We start from the raw sequence: 18,248 nt of genomic DNA, 5'->3' as shown, positions 1-18,248 counted from the left end.
AATACAAAGGGATTATGATGTATAACTCTGCGGGGAATATTTATAAACAGTGTGGGAGAGTTTATAAGGGCTTAAAATATATAAAAATAACCATAGAAACATATGGTTTCTACTTCGCGGATTTTCACCTATTGCGGGGGGGTCTGGAACGCAACCCCCGCGATCGAGGAGGGATTACTGTATATGTCACGTTTTGAAGAAATCATTTTATGAGATGATTTACCTTTATTTATTTACTTACTTCCTAAAGCCTAAAGTCACAAGTAGTGTGCAGAAGGCATGCTCAAAAATGTGTGTAATGCCACGAAAGTGCCTGCTGACACTTTAGTATGCAAGCAGTGGTATGTGCATTCTTGCTCCGATGTAGAAGGGAGCTGAGTTTACCTCTGTTATAGCGCGTCTATGTGAAAACAGCAGTGTCAGATGCGGGGGTGGGGTGTGTTTGGGCTCGTGAATGCGGTATAATAAATGAGATAATAAAACTGACTAAAAAAAAAACAAAACCAAAGCTAACCTTTACAAGTATCATAAATTGCACCGGCTGTTACAGACTGAAATCAAATGTATGCTTTTATTCTAAAACAGTAAGACTAAGAGCAGTTTACTTCCCAAAACGGAGTGGTGCAGGATCGAACTCACGACCTTTTGATTCCCAGTTGGCAGCTGATTCTATTGCGCCACAGAGGCAGTCATAATAAATGGGTGTCAGTGTCGCATGTTAAGGCAGCTTTTTGTTTCTGCAGTTATATTTTTGAATAAAAGCGCAATTGTTGTGTTAGATTTGTACCTTTTGTAAAAGTGTTTCTTTGATATTTGGACTTCAGGCTTCATACATTATATAGTTTATGCCTACATTTTGTCATCTGCTACTAGAATATAAAAAACGTTTCTGTTTTAACAATGTGTTTACACAGATTACTGTAGAAACGGAACACACATGAAATGCGTCAACAATCTATTATTTCCACTCTAAAACTCCACTTCACTCCCAGAAAATCAATCAAGGCATGAGCTGGGAGAAGTTTGTGCACGTTCTAAGTCGGTGGGGGGATGTGATTTTATCAGCACATTTAGATGACAAAAGACGCTGGTGGAGAGCTGTGAACGATTTTAAGAAGCGATTTAAGGTGTTTTTACGAGATTTACGAGTTTTTTCGTAGGCTCTGGTAATTCTAGTGTTAAACATTAATGTAATCAAATCAAATATAAAACCAAAGCTATTTGCCATTGCTAGGGCATTAATGTTTTATCTAGTATGTTGTAGAAAAACAAGTTGCCCACGGAGTCCAGAGCTACGATCATAACATTATAACAAGCACCATCCGAGCAACAGCAAGTTAACATTTCTAAATCTGTTTTCTTTTTTATCTGAAGAGATACCAGCAGAAATATTTTCTTTTATCAGGGGGCAGAATAAACAGTCTATGTTCAGTAGCAACTCTTTGAGGGTAATATTTTTTCCAAAAAATTCTGTTTTCTAAAAAGCACACAAAGCAATGGTTTCACAAATAAATCAACATAAAATGTCTGTTGCTGCCTGTTGTCGGTGCAAGTTTGCAGTTTGCGGCAACAGTGGCTACGTGGGGGGCGGCTCAACAGCCAGCAGGAATGAACAGTGGTCTGGCTGCCCTGCTGTCTTTGTGAGACAGATGTGCTGGGATGGCAGTTGCAGTGACACGCAATATGGTTTGTACCTCCTGTCATCGTAAGTGTCCGTCCTCCCAGGAAAACGTTGCCATAGGTGCATCAGCTACACAAACGTGTTCAGCACCACGATTAGCTGGGGACCGATCAGCTGATGCCAGTACCTCACTTTTTTTTCAATCTACATCTCCAGATCACTTGAATCAAAATCGGAGTCTGACAAATCAGATTCCGATTCAGCAATAATATGAAAAAAGTCATCCACAGATCATTTTGCTTTGAGCATTCACTTTGGTATCTCTCCACATGCCATTTTGGAAGGTGTTTGCTCTTCGCTACTCATGCACGTGCAGGGACTCGAGATCAAATCAACAAAGCTAACTTTCCTTCTAGCAAAAGCATATCGAAAAGCGCGGTAACAAGAAGATCATTGATCTCTACTGATCACTAGCGAGACTGAGGCTTTCAAAATAACAATAATAATAACAAAAACTGCATTAATGTGCAATAAAATAATTGTCAGCATTAATTAATTAATGTGTTAACACAAAAAAAAATCATGCTGGACATCTATACTGATATGGACTGGGTTATGTGTTAGAACTGAAAGGTTGCCACATCATTTGATGGAAATAATTATCAACCTACAGAGAACTGAATTAAAAAAAAACCCGAAAATCAAAGTGAAAAAATGATATAGTTGGCTAGTCCATTTTGCACAAATTTCATTACACCAACACAAAATTGTACTCAGTAGTTTGTATGGCCCCCATGTGCTCGTATGCATGCCTGACAACGTTGGGGCATGCTCCTAATGAGACGATGGATGGTATCCTGGGGAATCTCCTCCCAGACCTGGACCAGGGCACCACTGAGCTCCTGGACAGTCTGAGGTGCAACCTGGCGACTCCGGATGTTCCAAAACATAATGTCCCAGAGGTGTTCTATTGAATTTAGGTCAGGCGAGTGTGGGGGCCAAGCAATGGTATCAATTCCTTCATCCTCCAAGAACTGCCTGCATATTCTCGCCACATGAGGCTGGGCATTGTCATGCACCAGGAGGAACTCAGGACCCACTGCACCAGCATAGGGTCTGACAATTGGTCCAGGATTTCATCCCAATACCTAATGTCAGTCATGGTGCCATTGTCTATCCTGTAGAGGTTTGTGCATCACTCCATGGATATGCCTCCTCAGACCATCACTGACCCACCACCATACTGGTTATACTGAACAATGTTACAGACAGCATAACGTTCTCCACGGCTTCTCCAGACCCTTTCATGTCTGTCATATGTACTCAGGGTGAACCTGCTCTCATCTGTGAAAAGCAGAGGGCGCTAGTGGTGGTCCTGCCAATTCTGGTATTCTATGGCAAATGCCAATCAAGCTCCATGGTGCTTGGCAGTGAGCACAGGGCTCACTAGAGGACGTCGGGCCCTCAGGCCACCCTCATGAAGTCTGTTTCTGATTGTTTGGTCAGAGACATTCACACCAGTGGCCTGCTGGAGGTCATTTTGTAGTCCTCTGGCAGTGCTCATCCTGTTCCTCCTTGCCCAAAGGAGCAGATCCCGGGTCTGCTGATGGGTTAAGGGCCTTCTACGGCCCTGTCCAGCTCTCCTAGAGTAAATGCCTGTCTCCTGGAATCTTCCCCATGCCCTTGAGACTGTGCTGGGAGACACAGCAAAACTTCTGGCAATGGCACGTATTGATGTAGGGTCCAGGTATCGCATCCTGCTACCAGAAGAGACACTGACTGTAGCCAAATGCAAAATTAATGAAAAAAACAGCCAGAAAAGATGAGGAGGGAAAAAATGTCAGTGGCCTCCACCTGTTAAACCATTTCTGTTTTGGGGGTTGTCTCATTGTTGCCCCTCTAGTGCACCTGTTATTAATTTAATTAACACCAAAGCAGCTAAAACTGATTAACAACCCCCTTCTGCTACTTAACTGACCAGATCAATATCCCAGAGGTTTCACTGACTTTATGCTATACTCTGATTAAAAAGTGTTCCTTTAATTTTGTGAAACTGTGTGTGTGTGTGTGTATATATATATATATATATATATATATATATATATATATATATATATATATATATATATATATAATGTTAAATAATTGTTCTATTTTTTACTATTGTGCTTTCCATTACAGGACAGTGTGGTAAGACATAATGGTTTTTAAATTACTCTGATCAATTTATTTGTCTTCTGGTGAATTGAAGCCACACTTGTAGCTTTCTTGTTATCAGGTAACTTAACAATATGTTGATTGACAGTTTGTACATAATGTGCTTAACCTCTCTGAGTTCCACTTTTGAAATCGCACAAATGTTCGATGTCCTAACGAGCTATTCTGACTCCTGCTTTAAAATATGTAAACACTGAGTTCATTTTCACTGCTAAATAAGGTATAATGTGTATTTCTTGTTCTGTAAAAAAAACACTGTGAAATATTTCTGTAACTTATTTACAATGTCCCAAATCATACAATTTAGGGATGGAAAGGGAAGGTCACAGAGTGAGGTACAGTTTAGGTATATGGGCATACTAACACTTCCACCTTGTATGTTATTGGAGCTAGGGCATTAGACCCCAGAATGTGCTTCATAGAGATAGTAGCTTAGGACTCACTTTCTGCATTCATAAAAGGAAATACATGGAAATTAGCCTCACTTTGTATTACTCTGAGATTAGGATATTCACTCCTATTTTGTTTTGTACTGATGCACCTCACTTTTATGTTTATCTGTTATCACACTGGTATTTCTGTCAAGCAGATGTTCCATCCATCCATCCATTATCCAACTTGCTATATCATAACACAGGGTCATGGGGGTCTGCTGGAGCCAATCCCAGCCAACGCAGGGTGCAAGGCGGGAACAAATCCCAGGCAGCACGCCAGCCCACTACAGGGCACACACACACCAAACACACACTAGGGACAATTTAGGATCGCCAATACACATAACCTGCATGTCTTTGGACTGTGGGCGGAAACCAGAGCACCCGGAGGAAACCCATGCAGACATGGGGAGAACATGCAAACTCCGCACAGGGAGAACCCAGGAATCAAACCGGGTCCCGTTACTGCGAGGCAGCAGCGCTACCCACTGCGCCACCCCAAGCAGAAGTTAATACTGAGAAATACGAGTGTAGCATGTTTTATTTTTGTGGTTAGTGAGTCTGAAATTTATCCTGATTCTTACTTTTGTGGTCACACTTGCTATGAACCAGCTGTGTTTTTGTTTCTCCCTTTCTCTGTCAGCATTTTTATGTTTATCAGAAACAAACTATTGCTAAAGTAAAAGTGGTGTGGAGTCAATGTTACAATAAAAACTATTATGTTTGCCATTATGCATGAAGCAATGTTTCAAAAGATGCTCATGAAATACAAACTTAGTTAGTCTGCAGTATAAATGGCATTGCTATTCTAAATAAAATAAAAACTTAAAGTAGCTGAGCCACGTACGTCTAAGTTCAGTGGAAGATTCACAGAGGTAATAGAAGAAGATAAAATGTGGAAATTTTTATATGAACTACTAAAAGGAATGCCCAAAGAAATTTAAAAGAAAAAAGAAATGATGATTGCAATTAAACACTACATCTATTTTTGGATCTGCTACATCATAACAAGAGCCACTAAAAACTTGGACTGCTGCCCAGAGCACACTACATTACTCCCACTTCACCTGTTAGGCACAAACACTTTAGAGGGTGCTCAATGGTGACAAATAAACAAAGAAGCCCACAAGCAACTCTAAGACCTACTTTCTGCCTCTTTACTATACACTCTGAAAGTTAATGGTAAAGAATTCACAGCTGCTGATGCTTATGTACATTTGTGCCCTGTCAACATCAGGAGTCCCTGGAGAACAAGCCAGATGTTATTATGATTCACAAAAGAGTAAAAAAAGAAAGCAGCCGTTAAATGAGATGTTATGAATTCACACTTGGCTAGTAAAGCATTTCAGTATGTTTTTCGGAAACATAACCAACACAGTAAAGTGTCAAACACAAATGGATATAAGCTGTTTGGATAAGCACAGGTGCCCTATTTAGCATTATGTGTAACCATGAATGGAAATGGGCCAAAACATGTCAAAATGCAATTCTAGGAACATATTCTCATACTGCAATCCACTTTTTTTAACATTCTAAACAGTCATCAGTGTTACAGTGATGACAAAATCTGAACTGAGTGTTTCATTAATATACATACCTTCAGCTGATTGATCTTATATTTCTGGATTGTGTACATATGAAGTATGTGACTGAGTGTCAGATCAGTTTTTTTAATAATTCTCTCATCGCTCAACTTTAAGTTCACAATTGTGAACAGCTTTAACCAATCAAAGTACCTCTGATCGCAAGGTGGAAACTGAGGCTAGAATTCCAGTTGATCACATTGCATGCTTAGGCATACACCCACACTGACTCTTACTAAATCAATTTTGAGTTTCCAATAAGTCTAGTATGCATGTGTTTTGGAAGGTTTAAGAAAATCAGAATAACTAGAAATCTTGCACACATACTGTGAGAATGAGCAAAATTCACACAGATATCAAGCCTGTCATTGTGGCCTAGATACAGCTAGGTGTCTCCACAATTGTCAAACACCTTTCCTCATTGGCTTTCTAAGTCTGTTTTAGTACTAAGTCCTACTTGTGTAACACTAAAAGCTAAGCATTCTGTTATGTCAGGCAACTGAAAAGACTAATATTTTATCTAGTTTTGACTGAGGGAAGGTGAGGTAAATGAGACAATCTCTGAAATTGAACAGGGGCATAGAGTAGTAATATTTTATATAAAACAATCCATTCATTTTCTGATCCTGCTTATTCCATAGTATTGTGGTTCCAGAGTCTATCCTAGAAAGACTGGTACAAGACCAACCATAGATAGGGAGCTAATCCATCACAGGGTATGCTTAGGCACACTACCACACTCACTCATACCAGTTCAGAGAATTTGGGTTATTGTAGGAAAATGAAGAAACCCCTTGAAACCTTGGTTAGAATGGGTACAGTTCAGAAATGCAGTGACTGCTCAGGGATTCTGGACCTGGAGCTATGAGACAGGAGTACTACCAATAGTGCCAAGGCACAGGGCTAATCTATTTTAAAACTGACTGTAAGAAACGTTGAAGCCTGGGACCTGTAGTTCTCATCTAGAATAGGAGGTTTCTTTACACCCTTGGGCTCACACTGTTGGGACCTTTGTCCATTGTAAAAAATTAGTTTATAGTTTATTCATAGAAAGTGTTAGAAACAGTTGCAAAATGCAGTCACAAACTGAACTCCTCAATCTCCAATGAATTGTGCAAATATTCATCTGTAACATAAATTAGAGAGGAAAATCTATGAAATCTATCAATTTATTAATTGAACATGCAGACCATTGATAACAAAATTGACTAAAATAGGAAGTGTGGACGAGCATTAGTGAGTTCTCTTAATGATATTAATTTGATACATCTGAAAATAGCTTTGTCTGACTGTCAAAGCCACCCATGGTCAATTTTAATAAAGAAATCCAAAGTATGTGCAATATGGTCATTAAGATGCACACAATGGTAATACAGAACTGAAAAGTTTATAATTCACCAGTATACTATATGTTCCCACGCCCTGCTTTTCAGTTTTTGCTTACCTTCTTAAACTTTTAAGATGCATGATTGAATTAGTATGGGTAGCAGCATGAAGACTGGGCTGTCAGGCAATAACAGAAACACCCTAAGGTATTTGCCCTCACAGTGAACACCACACTTCTGGTTTCAGCTTATCGTGTGACATGACGCAACAATATACACTGATTGTTTGACCTTTAGCCTAATTATAATGCCTGCAGAATACTGCTCACTCCTATAAAGTTTGGTGGCTTGTATAAATACAGATATACCTGGTTAAGCCTCAGGCACTAGGTTACCACTAGCACTTAAATGCAGGCAGTGAATTGTGAAAAAACTACCTTTGCACTGAGAGAGAGAGATGACTCAGTGCAAGTAGGCAAAAAGCCAGGAAATCCAGAGCTTAATCAGGAACAGGCAGGATTCAGTACAAAAAGTATGCAAGAAAACTTGCACAAGGGCAAAGAAAAATTTTACTTGAACAAGGAGCAAAACATCAACATGAAAAATCAAAAGAGCTGGAAGTACTCTTAGAGGGTGCCTTAACAATCCCTTTAAGTGGTGTAAATAAAAAATAAATCAACATCTTAAAGAATACTAATTATTGGAAAGAAAAAGAATACTAATTATTGGAAAGAAACTTCCCGACAACTATAGTGAAAGTCTGTGTTGCTCTTATGAATATGATATGCCTAGCAGTAACTTAACCCCTAAATATAGAGACATTTGAACTTATAAGGGCTAACGCAATATGTTCTTAAAATACTGGAAAACTATGCTTGTGAGTGAATTCAGCACTTCGGCCAAAATAAAACACATGTACTGTATAACACCTTCAGTTGATTGAATCTTGTATCTCCATTTCACTTTGTGTTTATAGCAAATCCCATTAGTTAGGAGGCTATCCCAGAAAAAATGCACTCCCAAGTACATTATCTGATAATGTGATTATATGTTTCTGTGGAAGTCATAGAATAAGTTGCGCACATCACTGATTCTCTATAACTTGACTTTCATTTTTTACATTCATTTAAAGTGTAATTCTCATCTTCATAATCAAAAGACCATGAAAACAAATCCAGTAATATAAACAGCATCATAATGATAATTTTTACTAAGACTAAAAGCACTCTTTTGTTTCTTTTTTTCCACAGTAGTCGAAGGCAGACTTGAAAACCACCTATAAAAAGTTCTGAAAAACTTTACATTCTTACAAGTATAAAACAAACCGAAATTTCTTATATCTAAATCATACACATTGCTCAAAACAAAATCTGTTCTTATGTCCAGATCTAACAAAATGTAGGTTTACTGCATGATTTCAATTTAGACAAAACCGATGTGCAAACATCTGGCCCATTTTTTGTGTCAGCCTTTAGATGCTTTTTCGATTTTTCTTTTGTAACAAATCTTGTGCAAATATAAAAGTGAAAACAATATTACTATTAAAATCTGCCCATATGTATGTGTGACTTTCTGGTAAGATGGAGACTGTCAGCTGTTTTTGACACAGCATTAAATCTCTAGCTACCTTTGTGTAGTGTTGTTCTCTGTGTCTGCATGCTACATGTGTTTGCAGCTCAGAGAAAAGCCAGGTCTAGCCATGAACAAATTGTGGAAATACAAAAGCAAAATATAAAATGTTCATTTTTAATCAGAAAAGGCCTGCAGGAAGTCACAACACACCATGTGAGTGCCTGCCACAAAAACTTATGTTATATGAACTATATTTATGAATATAGTGCACAAAAACATAAGTTACTCACTTTATTTAATATTATTGTTCAGGTGTTGGAAGGTATCACAAATCAAGCTCACTGCATGCTGAAAACCTTGGAAAACTCAGTTGTTTCAATGTCTGACTTAAATGCAAATTTCAGTATGTATATGTAATGTGTAATTTCAGCCTGACAGTTCCTTACAGCATCTAGATGACACAAAGACCTCTCTATTGATTTTCTGTGCTTTTTGTTTTTGCACAAATACATCATCTTGTTACTCACTGAAATTAATATAACTCAGCTGATACTTAGGCTGCCATATCATATCATGATTTGTTACAAGTTATGTGTTATGATATGCAAATTTCAAAATCACTGTTAGATGACTAACTTCGTTTTCATCAAAATTTGTATCAGAACAAAGAATCTCCACTTTGTGGATTTTTGGGGAGTGGGTTATTCTCAATGCATTTATGATGTTGTTGTGTCAAAACACCATCAGTGTTGCTGTTCTCTCTCATACTGTGTTCAGAAATTACGCCCATTACTCATTCCGTGTCTGGCTCACACATACTTTGTCAGTTGGTATGTCCCTTACTGCTTTAAAGGCCATATATGATATTGTGACTGGTGGAGTAGTCAATTACTTGGGGGCACAGATACCTAATAAAATGGCCACTTGTATCTCTACGTCAGAAATTCATTCACATATCTGCTGGGGTCTGTGTGATGTATTCTTAATGCCACAGAGTCTGAGTATGTAGTGGTTGCAACCTGGAATTAAGAGTGTAAAAGAGGCTGAAATCAACAATCAAAAATGTGTCAGTGTGTATACTTGAAGGATAAATGTATCCTTCTTTTCACTTCTGTAAAAATAAAATCAACACCTTTCCTGAAACTCCATATTTCCTATCCGGTAAATGTTATGCCACTTTCATTTTCTTTTTATACAGGTTGAGAATGCAATGTGCTAAGTGTGCAATTTTTAGTTATTTTTAAGTGTGACTTCATTTAAGGTGCTTCAAAGCCAGATACACAGTGGTAAATTTTAAACAGGATCTGAAGTACATGCTTTTATTAAAAGTCTGGTGAAGTACTAGGAAAAATGTCTCGGAACATTTTCTGTTTCAGTTCCACATACCATTAAACGTCTGTTATGCTTTTAGTTTAGGATGAAACAGAAAAGCATATTATGTCAGTCTATGTTTTCTTGTACCAGTTTGTGACTGAATGAATGTCAACGGGAATTTCTTTAGAGATTAGAGATTCTTAGAGTTTTTTTTTCTTGTGAGCATTTTATACTGTATAACTCATTTCTCTGTACTACATGTACAAGATAAAGAAAGTTTCTGTTTTTATTTTATACTAGCAAAATACCCACGCTTCGCAGCAGAGAAGTAGTTTGTTAAAGAAATTATGAAAAAGAAAAGGAAACATTTTAAAAATAACGTAACATGATTGTCAATGTAATTGTTTTGTGACTGTTATGAGTGTTGCTGTCATCAAGGATTTGATTATCATTATTTCTTTTGATCAGGTTCGTATTTGGAGGAGGTGTTGTGTTCAAGTTACATTCCGTGTTTGTCAAACATTGTAAAGATAACAGGTTTCATTCATCGAAGTGTTCACTACCCAAATCAGTACTCGTGAATCTAAGATATTTAACAGGCATTCCCGGTATTAAGTTGTGGATTTGCCTGCAAATATTTAGCGGTAGCGTGTCTATGAACTTAATTTACCCTTTCCCAGTCCTGCAAAGTCAGTTCACGTGAGCCGCCCAGAGTACATGCATCGAAGCTTCTCAGCTGTGCTTGTGCTAAGAAAAGAAAACATTTTAAAAATAACGTAACATGATTGTCAATGTAATAGTTTTGTCACTATTATGAGTGTTGCTGTCAGCAAGGATCTGATTATCATTATTTCATTCAATCAGGTTCGTATTTGGAGGATGTGTTGTGTTCAAGTTATATTCCGTGTTTGTCAACCGTTGTAAAGATAACAGGTTTCATTCATCGAAGTGTTCACTACCCAAATCTGTACTTGTAAATCTAAGATATTTAACAGGCATTCCCGGTATTAAGTTGTGGATTTGCCTGCGAATATTTAGCGGTAGCATGTCTATGAACTTAATTTACAATCCTGCAAAGTCAGTTCACGTGAGCCGCTTGGAGTACATGCATCAAAGCTTCTCAGCTGTGCTATCTTGAGCGAACTCGCGATGTCCACGGCTTTATTTAATGTTAGCTCAGACCTGGCATACCAGCCATTTAAACTCCGTTGCAGCAATTTTAACTCTGTTACAAAGTGATCAAAAATCTCATTGAAACCCTGCATCTTCTCATTAAACTTGTATCTCGCGAATATCGTATTCGTCATGGGCATGACAAACGCCAGCGGCAGCCTGTCTATGAACTTAATTTAAACTTTAGGTTTACACCGTGCTTTGTTTCCGAAGTAGCTGCACTCATGAATATGCTTGTATGCTTCACTCGCTTAATATTCTTTTGCTGCCTTCTCAATTGTGTACTGCGTTTTTTGAACAGGTTTCATTCATCTAAGTGATCACTTGTACTGCGTTCAAAGTCAGTTCACGTGAGCCGCTCTCTTGTGTGATCTTGCGATGTCCACGGCTTTATTTAATGTTAGCTAAGACCCGGCACTTAAAGGTTTCTCGCTACAGCAATTTTAACTCCGTTACAAAGTGATCCAAAGTCTCATTTATACCTCGTGTCTTCTCATTAAACTTGTATCTTGCGAATATCGTATTCGTCGTAGACATGACAAACGGCAGTGGAAGCGTGTCTATAAACTTAATTTAAACTTTCAGTTTACATCATGCTTTGTTTCCGCAGTAGCTGCACTTATGAATATGCTTGTATGCGTCACTCATTTCATATTCTTTTGCTGCCTTCTCAATTGTGTAATGCGTTTTTTGTTTGGCGCTCTTTGGCGCTGTTGCTTTTGGTCTGCGTACTGTGTTCACAGTCAGTTCACGTTAACCGCTTGGCGGCAGACTGTTTCTATTGGATTGCCGCTGACGGACGGCCTTATATGGGCAGGCACTTAATTACGTGGGAGGCGTGACGATGAGAGATGCAACTCCGCCTCACACGGCGACCGAGCTGCTGGCTATGGCCAGTATATATGTACATAAGTAGGTTCCAGTTATGACCGTTACGCGTAGAATTTTGAAATTAAACCTGCCTAACTTTTGTAAGCAAGCTGTAAGGAATAAGCCTGCCAAATTTCAGCCTTCTACCTACACGGGAAGTTGGAGAATTAGTGATGAGTCAGTGAGTGAGTGAGTGAGTCAGTCAGTCAGTGAGGGCTTTGCCTTTTATTAGTATAGATTTGTAAGTGGCAAAAGTATGTGAACCTCTAGGATTAGCAGTTAGTTTGAAGATGAAATTAGAGTCAGGTGTTTTCAATCAATGGGATGACAATCAGGTGTGAGTGGGCACCCTGTGTTATTTAAAGAACAGGGATCTATCAAAGTCTGCTCTTCACAACACATTTTTGTGGAAGTGTATCATGGCACGAATAAAGGAGATTTATGAGTACCTCAGAAAAAGAGTTGTTGATGCTCATCAGGCTGGAAAATGTTACAAAACCATCTCTAAAGAGTTTGGACTCCACCAATCCACAGTCAGACAGACTGTGTACAAATGGAGGAAATTCAAGACCATTGTTACCCTTCCCAGGAGTGGTCAACCAACAAAGATCACTCCAAGAGCAAGGCATGTAATAGTCGACGAGGTCACAAAGGACCCCAGGGTAACTTCTAAGGAACTGAAGGCCTCTCTCACATTGGCTAACGTTCATGTTCATGAGTCCACATCAGGAGAACACTGAACAACAATGTTGTGCATGGCAGGGTTGCAAAGAGAAAGCCACTGCTCTCCAAAAAAAAATTGCTGCTCGTCTGCAGTTAGGGTTAGGATCACATGGACAAACCAGAAGTCTATTGGAAGAATGTTTTGTGGACGGATGAGACCAAAATAGAACTTTTTGGTTTAAATGAAAAGTGTTATGTTTGAAGAAAGGAAAACACTGCATTCCAGCATAAGAACCTTATCTCATCTGTGAAACATGGTGGTGGTAGTATCATGGTTTGGGCCTGTTTTACTGCATCTGGGCCAGGACGGCTTGCCTTCATTGATGGAACAATGAATTACAATTATATACTTCTGTCCAAGAACTGAATCTCAAGAGAAGGTGGGTCAAGCAACAAGACAACGGCCCTAAGCACACAAGTCGTTCTACCAAAGAATGGTTAAAGAAGAATACAATTAATGTTTTGGAATGGCCAAGTCAAAGTCCTGACCTTAATCCAATCGAAATGTTGTGGAAGGACCTGAAGCGAGCAGTTAATGTGAGGAAACACACCAACATCCCAGAGTTGAAGCTGCTCTGTACAGAGGAATGGGCTAAAATTCCTCCAAGCCGGTGTGTAGGAATGATCAAAAGTTACTGGAAACGTTTAGTTGCAGTTATTGTTGCAAAGGGGGGTCACACCAGATACTGAAAGTAAAGGTTTACATACTTTTTTTGCCACTCACAAATATGTAATATTCGATCATTTTCCTTAATAAATAAATGACCAAGTATAATATTTTTGTCTCATTTGTTTAACTGTTTTTTCTTTATCTACTTTTAGTACCTAAGTGACAATCTGATGATGTCTTAGGTTATATTTATGCAGAAATATAGAAAATTCTAAAGGGTTTACAAACTTTCAATCACAACTGTATATGTATTGGAACATAGTGAGGGGGGAGGCTTATAGCAATGATTTCTCTTATAAACAGCAAATACATCAGCTCAACACATTGTGCAAATATTTTACATATATTTTAAATTCCTCACAAAGCAGGGAAGCTGGAGTTCCACACAACTACCTGTCAGAATTGTATACAAAGCTGTCTGTTAAATTAACTCTGTTAGTTGTTATGTATTTTAAGGAATCTAGGGAATATAACACTTTTCCAGAAACATTAGACCAGACATCAGTTTCTGTTTTTCAGAAGACAAATTGACACCTCATTGATTGTGCATCCTTATAGATCAATCTCTCTTCTGAACAAGATGTTAAAATCCTCCAAAAAGTTAAATTAAATGAAATGGGAACATGCTCCCTTTCATAATATTACAAGGTCAAACTACATTTATTGAATGCAGATAGCTATTATCTAACCTTCACCAGTTGTTAAGTAAAAAACATTATATACCCTCTATAATATCTGAGCTTATAAAATAATATAAAAGCCTTTCAAAGAGTTCAATCTATATTTGCTTATTTTATTAATGAAACTCAGTTCAAACATAACAGAAGTATTTGGATGAAATTATTATACTCCACTCCAGAATCCTCTGTTCACATATTAAAACTCTGACTATCGATCTCCAAAGATGGCCATCTTTTCAACTTACTTCAGTCAGCATAAATTTTCTTATTAAATGAATTTCCTTAGAAAGGCCATATATCTTTTAAAGTATCCAACATATATTAACAAATTCTTTCTTTTCATAACGCAGATTATTTAGAACACAAGAAGACCCTGTATAAAAAAATGAATACTCTGCAAGGCCTTAAAGCATAGCAGACATAGCAGTATAATAATTATATATTCTAGCTTTATTTAAACTACACAGCATTTAATTTATGGAATTTACTAGGCATCCTGACATTTATAGGCCTCCATAATGGCAAATTGCCTGTATCCTTTGAATAACTAACTTCAAATATAATCTTTGATTCTATGAACAATTTAGAAAATGATAAAAAGAAATCTGCCCAATTTTCGTATCTTCATTCAGCATCAATAATAGCTAGTAGTGACTCGATACAGGTAGTATTTCCAGACATTCATCTTATTTCAGGGACTGAACCCCAGATGATCTTAGGCAACGATGGGAACACTACCTTTCAATTAGAATCTGAGATAAGGAGTGGCATGTAGCCGTGAATAAAATACATTTCTCTTCACCTATGCAAAGCATGGTGTAAATAGCTAACACATATAAATCGCACATACCTATCTCGACTAATTATCTAAAATTTACCTAGCACAAGATCCTTATTGTGAACAGTATCACCTACCACTAGCCTTGCTTGCTTTGGAATGCCCTACACTCACAGAATTTTAGAAAAAAAGTACTTGCTTATGTTTCAGATAAAAAATATTCTAAATCCTTTAAGAGCATTACTTTCAGTAACACTAGATGGAGTAACATTATGCAATGAAAAATCTGTTGTGATACCCTGCTGTACATAGTGATAGTGTGATAACTTATTTTATTCTGTTGCAAGAATAACCAACCAACTAATACAAAATGGCAAAATTATGTACATTTTTTTATTTTATTTAATATTAGAAAAACATAAAATTATCTCTGACAAGGAAAAGTCCAAAGCTTTTTCAGAGTTTGACAGAATTAATTAATTAATGCTATTCTAAAATAAGCACATTGGGTCTCGGCTTAGCCTTTCTTCCAACTCAAGATATATATTAAAAAGTACTTTACATTATAATCTCTGTTCATATGGCTCTCTAAATTAGAAAGGTGTTGAGGCTGACTTAATTATATTTAATTTAAAACAAAAATGTTTGGAATTTAGTATTTCATTTGATTTAATGTAGTAATTTTCTTATTGTAATATGATTAACAACATCAATAAAATGTAAAAAAATAATTATAACAATTAGGCATATTATTCAGTGAAAATAAGGTTAATTTTAGTGAAAAATAGGAAATGCAAAACTTCACAAGAACTAGACTTGTAGCACATTATACTATAGCATGATGTCTGCTTTCAGTAGTTAACACTTCAATTTCTGCACTCACTCCTAAACTTACAATAGGGATAACAAAATTCTGAAGTCAGCATTCCTCTCATTTACAGGGAATATCTTCAGTCTACATCTGGTTCATCTTTTCAAATTCCAGGTTATGTGAATATTAAGGCTGAAATCCAGGCAAAGCATGCAAGAGACATTTTCACATGTTTTAAGATCTTTTAACCAATATTTTTCAAGGTCAGAAAAATTGATCACTTTTAGGAATAATAATTAAAAATAAAACATTTTCTAAATGGCACCTTGTACAATAGTATCACTATATGCTTCCAGTGCTCTTACCTGAATGTAGAATACTCTGGAGCTTGTAATTATTTCAAAGAGGTTGTCCCTTGTTAAGAAGTCACTACAAAAAGAAGACAATTCCACCTTGTTATAGTGACTCTTAGGTACATCTCTGCTACATACACCATCAAATATAACAGGATGTACAGTCTGACTGAACTCTTTTTAAAAAGTTTTATTTCTGAATAGCAATATTTTAAAACTTAGCACTTCAGGTAACCAAGTTATTTAACAAATGTTTCATTCCTGTGTTTTACATTTACTGAAGGGCAGAAAAGAGAATAATTGTGTCCAACAGTGAAAAATCTTGGAGTCAATTTTCAGACCATAAGGCGCACTTAAAATCCTTTAATTTTATCAAAAATCGACAGTTCGCCTTATAATCCGGTGCGCCTTATGTAATAATTCTGGTTGTGCTTACTGACCTCAAACCGATTTTATGTGGTACACGGTGCTCAAAAATCTGTCAAAATGTTTTAGAATAACTTTGGTAAGCTATGAAGCCGCACCGCTTGATGGACTGTTGGAGCATTACAGCTACCGTAGTCAGGAAGTTTACGTCAGGAGACCGGATGGCTTTTTCCACAAATCTCTGTCTCTATTGATCTGCGACTCCATGCACGCCCATCTAACCGATACTGTCAAAATCCAAGTGAAGCAAACTAATTCGGAGCTTGCCATCATTCCAGGTGGATTAACCAAAGAACTCCAACCATTAGATATCAGTGTGAACAGGTCGTTCAAAGTTAAATTGCGAGCTGCGTGGGAGCATTGGATGACAGAAGGCGAACACACATTCACCAAGACAGGAAGGCAACGGCAGGCGAGTTATGCCACTATCTGCCAATGGATCGTGGATGCCTGGGCTAAGGTATCAGTCTCAATTATCGTCCAAGCTTTCACGAAGGGCGGAACCATCACTAAACAGCTAAGTAACAGCAATGAGACTGACTCGGATAATGACGAGAGAGATCCAGGCATGCTTGATGCTGAAATCGCCCAACTGTTTACCTCTGACACTGAGGATGAAGAATTTGATGGATTTGTGGAAGAGGAATGAACTGAAAAAGTGAGTGTATTGTTTTGTATTTTATGTTACAACTGAACAATGTTGAGAGTTATTGTGAATGAGTTAAATAAAGTTTGACTTATCTGACTGTTTTGTTTCGCTAAATGCGCTTTATAATCCAATGCGCCTTATGTATGAAAGTAGACGCATTCATTGATATTGCGCTTTAAAATCCGATGCGCCTTATGGACCGAAAAATACCGTAGTTAAACAGATGAACTATTAGAAAAAAACAACTCACCCAGATTTAACAAGACACTCATGAACCTTTTGTACATCCTTTAAAGGAACTGAACGAAGTGGATCCTTGTCCTAATAAAAAAAAAAACATTAATTTTCTCTTTAATTTTGTTTGGCAATCCCCTGATCTATAGTTGTTATGTGGTAACCACGATGCTAACTAATAGCTGAAAACATTATGCTTTGTGTATAAACTATCATTTAACTAACAAAGGGAATGGAGGGGGAGCAATAGAATTGAAAAAACACACAGAAGAGTTTAGGTCTTTAAGAAGCTGATTAGAGTGAGCACTTGGTGTGGAGAACCATCTATAACTGCAGGATAAAGGGACACCCTGGTTACATCATTTGATAAATTAATTTTTCATGTCTTTTATACAAAAAAGTCCCTTTAACTTGTTTCATTCATGCTGACAGGATAGCCTGTAGTCCCCATGACTCTGATCTGGATTACAAGAATAATGTTACATTGAGAGATGACTAACAAAACCCAGAGTGAGAATTAAATAATACAAAGCATACTGTACCTGTCCATCAGTATTCCAGTTCTTGATAAATGACAGCTGTTAGCTTTGCCCATATTCTGAATAATACTGCTACTGTGCTATGTTTACAAAGTGCTCATGAAACACTCTTGCATTTTGTATTTGTTCAAAGGTATGATGTCCTAATGGAAGTTAGAAGTATGACCTGACAGCAAGAGAAAATTCCTCCATTTCTGAGTGTTTCTGATCCCAGTGAGTACCTGGATAATTTCCCTAGTCCACACACCAATCCTCACTACAAGTGATGTCCCAAAT

At 37.5% G+C, this 18,248-nt stretch overlaps 1 protein-coding gene across 1 annotated transcript in view; it reads right to left on the bottom strand.

Annotated features, from left to right (window-relative positions):
• The window catches only part of si:ch211-204d2.4 (uncharacterized protein LOC100003662 homolog), a 99,905-nt gene that overhangs the window by 16,043 nt on the left and 65,614 nt on the right, over positions 1 to 18,248 (bottom strand). The window contains exons 9-10 of the mRNA XM_039769242.1: positions 17,450 to 17,520; positions 16,137 to 16,200 (exon numbers count right to left, since the gene is read on the bottom strand). Coding sequence (XP_039625176.1) covers positions 16,137 to 16,200; positions 17,450 to 17,520 — 135 coding nt within the window. The remainder of the gene's footprint in view (positions 1 to 16,136; positions 16,201 to 17,449; positions 17,521 to 18,248) is intronic.

This window comes from Polypterus senegalus, chromosome 11 (genome assembly GCF_016835505.1).
Source record: "Polypterus senegalus isolate Bchr_013 chromosome 11, ASM1683550v1, whole genome shotgun sequence".
Classification (NCBI taxonomy): domain Eukaryota; kingdom Metazoa; phylum Chordata; class Cladistia; order Polypteriformes; family Polypteridae; genus Polypterus; species Polypterus senegalus.
This window is presented reverse-complemented; position numbering and strand designations above follow the sequence as displayed.